The sequence below is a fragment of the Camelina sativa genome, chromosome 5 (genome assembly GCF_000633955.1).
Source record: "Camelina sativa cultivar DH55 chromosome 5, Cs, whole genome shotgun sequence".
NCBI classification, from domain to species: domain Eukaryota; kingdom Viridiplantae; phylum Streptophyta; class Magnoliopsida; order Brassicales; family Brassicaceae; genus Camelina; species Camelina sativa.
This window is the reverse complement of record NC_025689.1, coordinates 27,546,056-27,561,294: the sequence shown is the minus strand read 5'-3', so window position 1 is coordinate 27,561,294 and position 15,239 is coordinate 27,546,056. Positions and strand designations below refer to the sequence as shown.

Sequence of the window (15,239 nt, the reverse complement as noted above, 5' to 3'; positions counted from 1 at the left end):
TCTTCCTCACGTACCATTTTTTCTTATGTTCACTTACAATAAGATAATCAGTCTTTCCCCGAAAAAATCTATGTCCATTAAAGTCATATGGTTGCTCTTTGTGATCCCATCTTGTGTTTTCTCAGCCAACGATCTTTATAGACACTGCAGTGAACCGTTTAACTGCGGTGATCAGAGCGGTCTTTTGTACCCTTTCTGGATTCCTGGCAGAGAGGAATGTGGCCACCCGAAGTTCAAGCTCGAATGCAACACAAATTTCGCAGAGGTTAGTTTCTCCTCTGTGAAGTTCAGAATCTTAGACGCTGATTATATATCATGTAGGATAAGACTCGCCAGATCGGATTTTATCAACAATGTTTGTCCCCATGCTCCTTTAAATGTGTCCTTCGTGGATAACGTCCTTCCGTTTGCTCCTAATACCGAGTTGCTAACAATTTATTACGGCTGCAACTTTTCACTTGAAGTTTACACTTTTGGTGGTATGATTGGTTGTCGAAGTAATGAAACTGTTCACAAAAGAAATTTCTATGTGACAAGAAACCTCTCCTCTCCTTTGCTTAAAGGAGTCGGTCTATCTTTCAACGAATTCGGGAGATTTTGCGAAAGAAACATTAGTATTCCTGCATCTGGACATTCCCTCAACGCACTGCAAACAAGTCCGAGTGTAGAAAATCTAGGGAAGGCTCTTGAAGACGGTTTTGAGCTTGCACTTGACCAAGAATGTGTGACGTGCATAGGTTCTGGGGGTGCTTGTGGATATAATAAGAGCTCAAGTGGATTCATCTGTTATTGTGTAGATGAACCACGTAATGGTACTTGCGGTTCAAGAAAAAATGGTATTCCCTCCGTCCCATTAATTAAGAGTTTTAGGTTTTCTTTATTTGTTCCATTTTATAAGATTTTCTCAAATTTTTATGCATAGCTTATATTAATTAAACTATTTAATTGTGACTATTGGAATTCTGCAGTACTCCTTCTGTTCCATTTTATAACTTTTTAGTTAAAATCACAATGTTTAAGAAAACATAAATGTTTTGTTAATTTTACATAGCAAAATATATTATTAAACATTTATCCAAAAAAAAATTAACCAATAGAAAAAAAAACTGAAAAATACAAATGGTCGTAACATACTAATAAACATAAATGATGCATAGAAATCTGGAAAAAATATTATAAGACAGAACAAAAACAAAGGCCTTAGAAAATATTTAAAAAATATTATAAGATGGAACAGAAGGAGTATATTTTTCTGTTGGTTGAAATTAAATAAACGATAAAATAACTATTGTTTTTAATAAAATGAGAGAGGAAGTAACATTTCTTGCCTACATATTCTAGCTTCCTAATGTTTTTTTAATAAGAACCACCATTTGGGTATTGAGTGCCAAATGAACTTTGGTGTCGTTCCATTGATGCAGGAATCTCTTATGGAGCTGAAGCAAAAATAGGTGCTTAACCTTTTCATATTCTAAAGTATACCTGATGTGATTTTGAATTGTTTATCTTTTCTTAGACACATGATTTTTTTTTTTCTTACATTAGGTTCAGGAGTAGGTGGCACTCTATTCCTGGTCCTGGTTTTAACGTTGTTTCTCCTAATTCTACGAAAGAGAAGAACATCGCATGATCTTGGTCAACAAAACCTCAAGACACTTATTCCACAACCAAGACTCAAAGCACTTATTACACTGAAGCAGTATAGTTACGCACAAGTGAAGAGAATTACAAATTCATTCACGGAACAGATAGGGAGTGGCGGATTTGGAATTGTCTATAAAGGAACCCTTTGTGATGGAAGTTTGGTTGCCGTGAAGGTTTTGAAAGACCTAATGGGTGATAATGGCGAAGACTTCATCAATGAAGTTGCAAGCATGAGTCAAACTTCTCATGTCAACATTGTTACCCTCCTAGGATTCTGCTCTGAAGGTTCCAAGAGAGCAATTATTTACGAATATCTTGAAAATGGATCTCTTGATAAGTTCATCACAGAGAAGACCTCGATGGATATAGATTGGCCGGTACTTTCTAGAATTGCGCTTGGAGTTGCTCGTGGTTTAGAGTACTTACATCATGGCTGCAAAACAAGGATTGTACATTTTGACATAAAACCTCAAAATGTACTCTTAGGTGAAGATTTTATCCCCAAAGTTTCAGATTTTGGCCTTGCTAAGCTTTGCGAGAAGAAAGAGAGCATCTTGTCATTGCTAGACACAAGAGGTACAATAGGGTACATTGCGCCTGAGTTATTTTCAAGAATGTACGGTAGAGTTTCCCACAAGTCGGATGTGTATAGCTACGGAATGTTGGTTCTTGAGATGATAGGAGCAAGAAATCAAGAAACGGTTGCTCAAAGCTCTGTATCGAACACAAGCTCAATGTACTTTCCTGAATGGATATACAAGGATCTTGACAAGGGACACTCAGGAAGGCTTATGGAGAATGGAATCAGCATCAAAGAAGAGGAGCTAGTAAAGAAGATGACATTGGTGGGTTTGTGGTGTATTCAATCTTCCCCATCAGATCGCCCAGCGATGAACAGAGTTGTAGAAATGTTGGAAGGAAACGTCGACACTATTAAAGTCCCTCCTAAGCCTGTTTTCCAAATTCCATCAGCGCCATTTGAAGAATCTTCTTTGCTTTCAGAGGATATATCGGGTTCCACTTCCACAGATAAATATGTTCCATAAATGTCGCATAAAGAAAGAAACCTCCTTGAACAATNCGCTGATTATATATCATGTAGGATAAGACTCGCCAGATCGGATTTTATCAACAATGTTTGTCCCCATGCTCCTTTAAATGTGTCCTTCGTGGATAACGTCCTTCCGTTTGCTCCTAATACCGAGTTGCTAACAATTTATTACGGCTGCAACTTTTCACTTGAAGTTTACACTTTTGGTGGTATGATTGGTTGTCGAAGTAATGAAACTGTTCACAAAAGAAATTTCTATGTGACAAGAAACCTCTCCTCTCCTTTGCTTAAAGGAGTCGGTCTATCTTTCAACGAATTCGGGAGATTTTGCGAAAGAAACATTAGTATTCCTGCATCTGGACATTCCCTCAACGCACTGCAAACAAGTCCGAGTGTAGAAAATCTAGGGAAGGCTCTTGAAGACGGTTTTGAGCTTGCACTTGACCAAGAATGTGTGACGTGCATAGGTTCTGGGGGTGCTTGTGGATATAATAAGAGCTCAAGTGGATTCATCTGTTATTGTGTAGATGAACCACGTAATGGTACTTGCGGTTCAAGAAAAAATGGTATTCCCTCCGTCCCATTAATTAAGAGTTTTAGGTTTTCTTTATTTGTTCCATTTTATAAGATTTTCTCAAATTTTTATGCATAGCTTATATTAATTAAACTATTTAATTGTGACTATTGGAATTCTGCAGTACTCCTTCTGTTCCATTTTATAACTTTTTAGTTAAAATCACAATGTTTAAGAAAACATAAATGTTTTGTTAATTTTACATAGCAAAATATATTATTAAACATTTATCCAAAAAAAAATTAACCAATAGAAAAAAAAACTGAAAAATACAAATGGTCGTAACATACTAATAAACATAAATGATGCATAGAAATCTGGAAAAAATATTATAAGACAGAACAAAAACAAAGGCCTTAGAAAATATTTAAAAAATATTATAAGATGGAACAGAAGGAGTATATTTTTCTGTTGGTTGAAATTAAATAAACGATAAAATAACTATTGTTTTTAATAAAATGAGAGAGGAAGTAACATTTCTTGCCTACATATTCTAGCTTCCTAATGTTTTTTTAATAAGAACCACCATTTGGGTATTGAGTGCCAAATGAACTTTGGTGTCGTTCCATTGATGCAGGAATCTCTTATGGAGCTGAAGCAAAAATAGGTGCTTAACCTTTTCATATTCTAAAGTATACCTGATGTGATTTTGAATTGTTTATCTTTTCTTAGACACATGATTTTTTTTTTTCTTACATTAGGTTCAGGAGTAGGTGGCACTCTATTCCTGGTCCTGGTTTTAACGTTGTTTCTCCTAATTCTACGAAAGAGAAGAACATCGCATGATCTTGGTCAACAAAACCTCAAGACACTTATTCCACAACCAAGACTCAAAGCACTTATTACACTGAAGCAGTATAGTTACGCACAAGTGAAGAGAATTACAAATTCATTCACGGAACAGATAGGGAGTGGCGGATTTGGAATTGTCTATAAAGGAACCCTTTGTGATGGAAGTTTGGTTGCCGTGAAGGTTTTGAAAGACCTAATGGGTGATAATGGCGAAGACTTCATCAATGAAGTTGCAAGCATGAGTCAAACTTCTCATGTCAACATTGTTACCCTCCTAGGATTCTGCTCTGAAGGTTCCAAGAGAGCAATTATTTACGAATATCTTGAAAATGGATCTCTTGATAAGTTCATCACAGAGAAGACCTCGATGGATATAGATTGGCCGGTACTTTCTAGAATTGCGCTTGGAGTTGCTCGTGGTTTAGAGTACTTACATCATGGCTGCAAAACAAGGATTGTACATTTTGACATAAAACCTCAAAATGTACTCTTAGGTGAAGATTTTATCCCCAAAGTTTCAGATTTTGGCCTTGCTAAGCTTTGCGAGAAGAAAGAGAGCATCTTGTCATTGCTAGACACAAGAGGTACAATAGGGTACATTGCGCCTGAGTTATTTTCAAGAATGTACGGTAGAGTTTCCCACAAGTCGGATGTGTATAGCTACGGAATGTTGGTTCTTGAGATGATAGGAGCAAGAAATCAAGAAACGGTTGCTCAAAGCTCTGTATCGAACACAAGCTCAATGTACTTTCCTGAATGGATATACAAGGATCTTGACAAGGGACACTCAGGAAGGCTTATGGAGAATGGAATCAGCATCAAAGAAGAGGAGCTAGTAAAGAAGATGACATTGGTGGGTTTGTGGTGTATTCAATCTTCCCCATCAGATCGCCCAGCGATGAACAGAGTTGTAGAAATGTTGGAAGGAAACGTCGACACTATTAAAGTCCCTCCTAAGCCTGTTTTCCAAATTCCATCAGCGCCATTTGAAGAATCTTCTTTGCTTTCAGAGGATATATCGGGTTCCACTTCCACAGATAAATATGTTCCATAAATGTCGCATAAAGAAAGAAACCTCCTTGAACAATCACGAAAGCGGAAAATGCATTTATCAAAGTAGTACACCATCAACATAATTATCAATGTAATATTCTTATATTCAAACCATGTCTTTATCCTTTATATATTAACTAGAGAGAGTGCATTACGAGCATCCCCGTTAAGACCATTTTTAGTGGTAGTTGTTTCCCCAAATTATTTTAATAAAAATTAATAAAAAAATACAAAAAAGAGAGAAAAAAGAAGGAACATTGTTGAAGTTACCCTGGGTAGCAACGATTTTCTTATATTTTTAACACTTGTCAGTTTTTAATTAATTAATATTAAAATATTAATTTTCTGTTTTTGTTGAGCAACGGTGAATCCGTTCTCTGCTAATGATGCTCTAAGGTACCTTTCTAGTTTTAGATGTATCATTTAAAAAAAAAATTATTATTTATTGAAATTTTATATTATCTTAAAATAAACTTATGATGTGAAGACACGTGTGGAATGGATTTCTAAACTAGATACTAAATTAATCAAACTAGATATTTGATTGGTAACATTCAACCGCCTCGTTTGCAAACGAATCGCTTTGAAGGTTACCAATCAACATGACGATTGGAACAAGCGATTGGAGTAGGTGGTTGGAGAAAATGGTTGAAAAGGGTGGTTGGATTTTTTTTTTGATTATTTAAATTTTTAAAAATTATATTCATTTATATTATTTTCTAAAGAAATTTATAAAATAGAAATAACTTTTTGAAATGTTTTCGTATATTAATTTATCTTTATATTATTTTTCTATAATAACTTGTTTACTATTCAACCGCTTGTTATCAATCAAAACTATTATTTAACCGTTTATTTTAATTTAACCATTTTTTCTTCCATCTTTTCTAACCGTCTTCTTTACAACTGCCAAAAAAATTTAACCGCTTCATTTAAATATTGTTACTAATAGGATTTAGTATGCCAAAAAAATTTAACCGCCTCGTTCTAATCTTTCCTTTGTTAACGTTGATTTGACACTAATTGAATTTTCTTCGTCGACATCATGAGTCACTGTCAATAATAGTAAATGCCTTTTTCTATACTTTAATTTTTTTCTGTCATTTCTTTTGAACGAGCAACTAAAAAACAAGGAAGGAAAATTCAAAAAAAAAAAAAAAAGGAAGGCACCTTCACATATTATGTCCATTAGATTTCAGAAATGACTTTGAAGTCGTCGTACAAGAATATAAAAAAAAAGTAGTAGAATCGTAAGTTCATTTTTTCTATTTTTGTCAAACTCGTAAGTTCATTTAGTTTCAAATATTACAAAACAACGACTTAGACCAAAACCAAGACATTTCTTCATCTTCACCATTTTTTTTAAGTCACAATGATCTATTTGTCTCTTTCCCTTACAAAATCTATACCTTATACCTTCATATGGATGCTCTTTGTCATCCCATCTTATGTTTTCTCAGCTGAGCAGCATCAAATACTCTGCAGTCCCTCGTTTAGTTGTGGCAATCAGAGCGGTCTCTTGTACCCTTTCTGGATTCCTGGCAGAAAAGATTGCGGTCACCCCGACTTCGAGCTCGACTGTAGCGGAGGATTTCCAGAGCTTAGCATTTCCTCTGTAAAATTCCAAATCCTAGCGGCGAACTATGACTCTGGTATCATAAAACTCGCCAGATCCGATTATAGCGATGATCCATGTTCCCAAGATTCTTTAAAGATTTCTTTCAACGAAACGGTTCTTCCACTCGCTCCTACCACCGACTGGCTGACCGTTTATTACAACTGCAACCAGGATTTTTCACCGTTTGTTTCTACTTATGTGAAAATGCTTGATTGTGGGGATGATGATAGAAGAAATTACTACGTGACGAGAAACCTAGTGTCCTCTCTACTTGAAGGGTATAGTTCGGTCTTCATAGACTTAAGGAGATCTTGCAGTATAAACGTCAATATCCCCGCATCTAGAACCGCACTGAACACACTCGAGAGCTCTCCAAGTACAGCTAATCTAAATAAGGCTATTAAAGAGAGTTTCGACGTTGGAGTTAACTTAGATTGTAAGAAGTGCAGAGACTCTGGGGGTGCTTGTGGATATAATCATTCCACGAGTGGCTTTGTCTGCTATTGTATAGATGATCACCCAGGTAACGGTATTTGCGGTTCTGCAGACAAGGGTAAGATTATCTTGCCTACTTATTCTAATTTCCTAATGGTTCTTCCTCAAGAACCACCACTTTAAATCTCCCAACCCACCCATAAACCTTTTGACTAGATCATCTACAAAACATCCTTACAGTTTCTGATAGTATATACAGAAGAAAGAAACTCAAGTTCTTTTTTTCATTTATAGTTCTGTTATTAGTTTCAACTTTCAACTAACGTTTTTCTGGTGCCATTCCATTTTTTATGCAGGTGGCAAGAAGTCTACTAAAGCAAACACAGGTGCTCCCTTTTTTCATGTTCTTTGGCAACAACTGATTTGATTAACATAGGCAAACATCATAGACTTATTACGGTTTCTTTTTTTTTTTTAATCCTTCTCTAGGTATTATTGCAGCTGCTGTTTCTATATCGACGCTGGCTCTCATAGTCGCATGTGTGTTCTTACTCATCAGACGGAGAAGAAAGACACAAGAAGCTCAATACACAAGCAAGGACTATGATGTGAAAAAACAGAACCTAATGGACCTTATTCCACTCAAACACTATAGTTATGCGCAAGTACAGAGAATTACAAAGTCATTCGCCGAGGTGGTTGGGAAAGGCGGATTTGGAACAGTCTACAGAGGAACTCTTTCTGATGGTCGTAGTGTTGCCGTGAAGATCTTGAAAGACTCAAAGGGTAATGGGGAAGACTTCATCAATGAAGTTGCAAGCATGAGCAAAACTTCTCATGTCAACATTGTTACTCTTCTAGGATTCTGCTCTGAAAGTTCGAAACGAGCAATTATTTATGAGTTTTTGGAAAATGGGTCTCTTGATAAGTTTATTTCGAGCAAGAGGTCATCAATTATGGACTGGAAGGAACTATTTATGATCGCGTTAGGCGTTGCTCGTGGTCTAGAGTACTTGCACCATGGCTGCAGAACAAGGATTGTACATTTCGACATTAAACCAGAAAATGTACTATTGGATGACCATCTTTCTCCGAAAGTTTCAGACTTTGGCCTTGCTAAGCTCTGCGAGAGGAAAGAAAGCATATTGTCACTTCTGGGCACAAGAGGAACAATAGGGTACATTGCACCTGAAGTATTTTCAAGTGTGTACGGTAGAGTCTCCCACAAGTCAGATGTTTATAGCTATGGAATGTTGGTTCTTGAGATAATTGGAGCAAGGAACAGAACACCAAATGAAGACCCTTCATCTAGCACAAGCTCAATGTACTTTCCTGAATGGATATATAAGGATTCTTGAGAAGGGAGACAATGGAGGGATTATGGAGAATGGAATCAGTAGCGAAGAAGACAACGAGATAGCAAAGAAGATGACAATGGTTGGTTTGTGGTGTATTCAGCCTTGGCCATCAGATCGCCCAGCGATGAACAGGGTTGTAGAGATGTTGGAAGGAAACCTTGATGCTCTTGAAGTACCTCCTCGACATTTCGAATCTTCCTGGATTTCAGAGGAAAATTCAATCTCCTCTTAGTCTTAGGTATGATCGCAAGCTTTGAGTTTATGAGTAACTGTGGTTGAATCGTAAATGTTATTTGCATAAAAAACAATAGAACACAGATACATTCTCTGGCTCTCTGCTATTAGATAGATGACGTTCGTGCGTACTTGTTTTAGTCATTGCTCAACACTTGGTTTAACGAGACAGTGAAAGTCCTAAATTCTCTTTGTTCATCTTTAAAGTATCATGACAAACAGATATAGCAGGTTGTCCAAAAAAAAAAAAAAAAAAAAAAAAAAAAANACAAACAGATATAGCAGATACTGTAGTATGGTCTGGTTTACACGTTATAGTATGGTCCGGTTTTACACGCTAGTCCCTGTCGATCTCTGTTTCCAAGAAATTGTTTTGGTAGAAAAAAAGACTGAAACCCGCAATGATCAATATCTCTCTTTATCTCTCTCAAATTCCTTTTTCAAGGTCAACTAATAGAGACATGATAAAAAAATTCCAAGTCTATTTGTACCTGTCACTATCCTTCCATGACTTGGCCCTTCACGATCATGTACTATCTCCCCACTTCTTGCCTGATCTTGTTTTGCCTCTTTGTAACAACAACATAAAGGAGAGACTGGAAGGCTTATTGAGAATGGAATCTTCAGCGAAGATGAGGGAGGTAGCAAAGAAGATGACCCTAGGTTTGTGGTGTATTCAATCTAACCCATAACCCATCAGATCGCTCAGCAATGAACAGAGTGGTGGAAATGATGGAAGGAAACCTTGATGGTTGATGCTCTTCAAGCCCTTCCTAGACCTGTTTTTCAAATTTCCACAGCGCCTCTTTAAGAATCTTCTATGCTCTCAGAGGATATTTCGGTTTACACAGATGTATGTTCCATAAATGAAACCTATTAAGCATGAAAGCAGTAAAATACATTTATTCACGAAATGAAATATGATGTTACATTTCCAGATTGTCACCAGACTAGACCTTTTTTTATCTTTTAATATCTAAACCTATCAACACTCTCATTTTGGATATCTTACTATTCATCGAACTTCTCCAGCCAACTGTCTAGACTGTGTGTCTAGAAACCCCTCGAAAGTAAACCCATTTTCAAACATATAAGTAATCTCACTCTATGGCAGCTTGCTCTGCTTGTTTGTTGCCAAGTGATGCAACAAATTTCTTCAGATGTCTAATGAAATCTGGATAGAGTTCAAGGTCACAGTGTCCACCTCCACTTATCCACAAAGGTTCATACTTCTCTTTGCTGAGTTCCCAAAGCCGTTTTCCATGAGACCAATCAACTACTTCGTCTGCAGTTCCCTAAAAAGACCAACAAGAGAGTTCAGTGACTTGGATTCATCATTTTGCCTTGGCTGAAAAATGCATAATAACCTGTCTTATAACAATCACAATTATTATGAAAAGTGGAGCAAAATAAAGCCAAATGATGGTGTCACTTACATGAATTACTAGTACAGGACAGGTAACTGAGCCGATCTTGTCAATATTCTGAAAAGCATGGACTTTCAAAAGGTCACTAAACGCTATAAATGTAATCAGAAACAAAAAAAAACTTGCTTTTCTAGTAAATCACCTTGTAAATGTCAAACCAATATGTACACTTCACCGGATACAAAACCCTCATCCCAGACAGAATCGGGCACTGTAAAACCACGCCTCTCAAGTCAGGTGTGCGTGAAGCTAGATCAACCGTAGGTCCACTACCAACAGATTGACCAAATAATATCAGTTGATCGTCTTTTACACCGTACTTTTCCTTGAGGCATTTATAAGATGCTTCTAAATCAGCATATGTATTACACTCGCTTGCCTGATTCATATAGCCGGTCAATGTCAATACGAAACAACCCATGGAAGTCTACGTAAGTTCATCTTTCATAACAACACAGAATAGTAAGACTATACCTGCCCAGTAGACTGACCATAACCAGAATAATCATACCTGGAAAACAAAAACCAATAGACGTATTAAAAAACAATCAAATAATCCCTAGTTTATGTAGAAAAATATTATCCACAGTGACAAAAGCAAGATAGCAAGTCAAGTCAAGTTGAAGACCTTCGGAAGGAAATGACTCAATCACAAAAGGAGAGTTGAAATGTTACGACTTCTCAACATATACAGTATTATAAAACTGTAACAATAGATCGTAATTTTGGCAATCGTAAGCAAAGGAATGTTCTGTTGATATGAACCTTAAGCCTCCGGTTTAAGACTCAAACTTGGAAGCTATAACGCACTGATTTTTCCATGGATCGATTCTTATATAAACATATAAGAGCACAAACTCAAATTCTCAAAAACTTTTCCATTACTCAACAATTTCCAACAATCCGTTTTCTTAACATAGAGTCATTATATGTCTATGAGATTATGTCAATGTATCACCACATCCTACTAGTTTTGGCAAATTATAAACAAAGGAAAGTACAAATTTTCCATGAAAATGTATCAACTTGAGGCTCTAATTTTTACTATGCTCCAAATCAAAAGCCTCTGTGAACTAAACGTCCTGAGACCCGAAACCTCAACCACCCCACCACGCGGGTTAAAGACCCAAACTTTGATTGCTAAAGCAAAAATTTATACAAAGACTAACATATTATTCCCAAGAACACAAATCAATTCTACTTAAATTCGACAGATTTGGATTTCAATCATGGAACAAACTCGAGACACAGATAGAGAGAGAGACTCTTTACCCCATAAGATTGACGCGAAGGCGATTGCTAAGCTCAACGAAAAGCTCAAACATTTGTCCCACATCAGCAGCGTTACCATGAGAATACAAAACCGTGCTGTTAGCTTTAGAATGTTTCACATAAACAGCAACGATCTCATTGCCGAAACGTGTACGAAGCTTCAATATATCAACATCATCGCGACGAGGTATCTCCGGTATGTATAAACGTCCGCCGCAGCTTTCGTCGGCTACAACTTCATACGACGGTGGCGTTGGTGGAAAGAACGCGAATTTAGCAGCGATCGATGATGTTACACCTCCCATGATTATGATGAATTCTAATTCATAAAAACTAAACCTTTTTATTGGAAAGTAGTTGAAACCCTATAATTTTTATATTGATTTTTTGAGAGATCTTGATGAAGAAGGAGAAGAGGGGGATTGGGAAATTGAGGAGGAAAGGGAGAAGAAGAAGAGGAGGAGGAGGAGATTGATGGAGGATTTTGGAAAATCGTACAGCGGCGCGTGAGATGGTACAGGCGGCGCGTGGTTTGGGTATGGGAGAGATGTGACAATGTTTTTGAGAATATCCGTTGTTGTCAAAGTTTTTAAAAAGTCAAAATTGGGAAATGATTTTATTGGTGGATGGAGATTCTCCATGCTGCGATTTTATAACTTATTTTTTTTTGGTTTATTTTAAAGGAAACAAAAAAACATGTCATTTATAAAAAGAAAAATTATTAGCAAAAATAAGTAGGTGATTGTTGACGATTTGTTTTTGGTAGTCAATGAACTTGGGGATATTTTGTATTATGTAAAGAAAAGAATTGAAAAAATGTTGAATGTGGATATTTGTTATGATAAAACAATTAAATGTAGAGAATAATTTTATAATCTCTATTATATTATTTAAGCAATGTTTTAAACAATTAATTATATTCCCATGTGGTATATTGTACAAAATGCTACTGTATTTAATTATAAAATATAATAACAGAATCTTATTATTAATTTGTTGTAACCAGAAAATGGTTACCCACAAAAATAGCAAATAAAGCATAACCTATTATGATAAAACGTATGTATTTATAAAATATACATATATATAAACGTTTTCAAGTAGATGGAAATGTATAGTTCATCATATGTATTTATTTTATATTATACACAAAAAATAATTAATACTATATAATTTGACTCAAAAAACACTATATTATATAATATGCCAAATAATTATAAGTACATAATAATATAATTAAAATATTTTTATAAAAAGAAAACAAAAAAAAATATTTTCCCGCACTGCAGCACAGGTCATTCATATATAAATAACAAAATGTATAAATAACAATCATTTTCTATTAAAAATAAAGCTAAGTTGAACTGAGACTTTAACTTTTATTCTAGAATATATATATATATATATATATTATTAATAAATGATAATACTACAAAATATTAACGAGTATTTACGTGTCGAGTAACAAAACGGGTAACGGTACGGGTATCAAAAATTAAATTAATATCTGAAACTCGATTTTTACTTATAAATAATATAATTATAATATCCTTCACTCGACCCTAAAGCTGCGGATATCCTTTTTCGGGACGGATATGAGCCGAATAACAGATCGAATACGGATAACGGTATTAGTTTCCAGACCTACTTATTAGTAGTTTACTATGACTCAAAACTTACCATATAGTATTATATTATATCACATGTAAATGAATGATACAACATAATCATAATCTTAACAAATAAAAACAAATAACAAAACAAAAAAAATTTCGCGCTTTATCTAGTTTTTTTTATTAAATTTATAGTAAGTTTATAATATCTTTTAAAGCAAAAAAATAATATATTAGATAAATCAACATACTCGTTGGCTTGTTGCAACCGAATTTGGATCTCGGCTCTTGCCTTCTTTTGACAAGTAGACCACAAATTTCTCACTCTCTTTCAAATTTCTTAAAATGGATCATTTAGCTTTTTTCTCACATTGAACTGAAACAAAAGAATAAATTATGCAAAATTTATATATAAATAATTGTTTAAACCTTAAGATTACATAACATGCAATTACATAGATCATATTTATACATTTAGACTTCCTACAATAGTCAAGTTCGAAATTCTCTGATTCCTATGGACATATTAGTGTTCAAGCTTTAACTGATGTGGCTTATGGTGTTGTTCAAACTGTTAGTAAATCTCGATGCATTTTTCATTATATTATGACCAGTATATATACACGGAAGTATGATTATTGTACAAGTAATATCTATACATATATGGAAAGTGAATCGTAGAGTCTGATACCATGTTAGTTAGTAAACCTTGATGCATTCCTCATTACATTACCACTAATATAACACGTATAAGTAGGATTATTGTACAAGTAATATCTATATAACACATATAGGGAGTAAATAATATGTATTCCCTTGTCTCTCACAAACTTCAACTCATTTGGTTCCCATTTTCTAGCCATAAACATTTGGCCTCTCAAAATAGGTCTTCGTATTATGTCTACAACAAAAGAATTACATATATTTTTCCTATGTAATGTAACATGATGTATATTAAAAATTTAATTTTCTAACCATATCAAAAGTCTAATGATGCTGAATATTTTTCAATATGACTTGCCCATAAGTAATTCGGCATGTTCATGTGTTATAGGATACTTCGAGTCATCCCTAATAATGTTTTGTTCCGTCTTTCTACTACACCATTTTGTTGAGGTGTGTAGGGTGCGGTAAGATGTCAAGTGATTCCTTCCTTTTCACAAAACAGTTGAAATTCTTGAGATGTGAATTCTCCTCCTCTATCAGTTTGAAGTGTCTTGATAGTGCTACCAGTTTCATGTTCGACCGAAGCTTTAAAACTCTTGAACTTTTCAAACGCCTCACTCTTTTCTTTGAGAAGAATGGTCCACATATAACGGGAATAATCATCAATTAATACAAAGATGTACCTCCTTTGCGCAGCTGTAGTCGGTGAAATAGGTCCACAGAGATCTCCGTGAACGAGTTCTAGTGCTTGCTTTGCTCGATAAGAGGTCCTTTGGGGAAATGTTTGTTGTGTTTGTTTACCAAACAGAGAAGATGCACACGGTTCTCCATCTTTAGAAGCACTAGATATTCCAACAACCATGTTCTTTATCATCATCTTCTTAATGGTTTCAAAGTTGACATGTCCCAAACGAGTATGCCACTTGTTTGTTTCATTCGAACCTGCAACCTGCAAACACTTTGTGCTTTCGACCTCCAAATCTACCTTGTACAGCCTGTTTCTCGATCGAATAGCTCTCACTAGTAAGTTTCCTTCTCGATCATGCAATGTTAAGAAATCTTCCCTCATTCGTACATCACAACCAGATTCAGTTGCTTGACCAAGACTGATGATGTTGCTCTTAAGGTCTGGAATGTTGTAAACCTCTGCTAATATCTTTTGATCTCCGTTCTTGGTTATAAACAAGATGGAGCCTTTTCCCTTTATATCAACAACTGAATCATCACCAAAGCGTACCTTTCCTGTGACCCTTGTGTCGATCGTACGAAACCATGCTCTGTTTCCTGTCATGTGGTTACTAGCGCCGTTATCAAGATACCACACTTTGTCTAAACACGCATCAAGCTCTTTTGGCTTCACATTCTTCTCATTAAGATATACTACTTCATGCATCAAGATAGATTCTGCCTCGTGAGTGTCTTCCTCTTCCTTCGCTTGTACTTCTTGAAGTTTGATTAGCTTAAGTAATTTGTCTAGGAATTCAGAGGCATACTTTCCTAAC

At 35.5% G+C, this 15,239-nt stretch overlaps 2 protein-coding genes and 2 pseudogenes across 2 annotated transcripts; 3 read left to right on the top strand and 1 right to left on the bottom strand.

Moving 5' to 3' along the window:
• LOC104787689 lies at positions 17–2,701 on the top strand (annotated as a pseudogene).
• Positions 2,907–5,115, top strand: LOC104789634 (LEAF RUST 10 DISEASE-RESISTANCE LOCUS RECEPTOR-LIKE PROTEIN KINASE-like 2.5). The gene is made up of 2 exons (XM_019245386.1): positions 2,907–3,237; positions 3,971–5,115. Exons 1-2 carry the CDS (start codon positions 2,907–2,909, stop codon positions 5,113–5,115), a joined length of 1,476 nt encoding a protein of 491 aa, XP_019100931.1.
• Positions 6,389–8,944, top strand: LOC104787688 (annotated as a pseudogene).
• On the bottom strand, positions 9,616–12,081 carry LOC104787687 (protein ABHD17C-like). Its single transcript, XM_010513294.1, has 5 exons — positions 11,459–12,081; positions 10,661–10,697; positions 10,329–10,565; positions 10,196–10,243; positions 9,616–10,054 (listed from the first exon to the last, which is right to left on the bottom strand). Exons 1-5 carry the CDS (start codon positions 11,761–11,763, stop codon positions 9,860–9,862), a joined length of 822 nt encoding a protein of 273 aa, XP_010511596.1. The 5' UTR covers positions 11,764–12,081; the 3' UTR covers positions 9,616–9,859.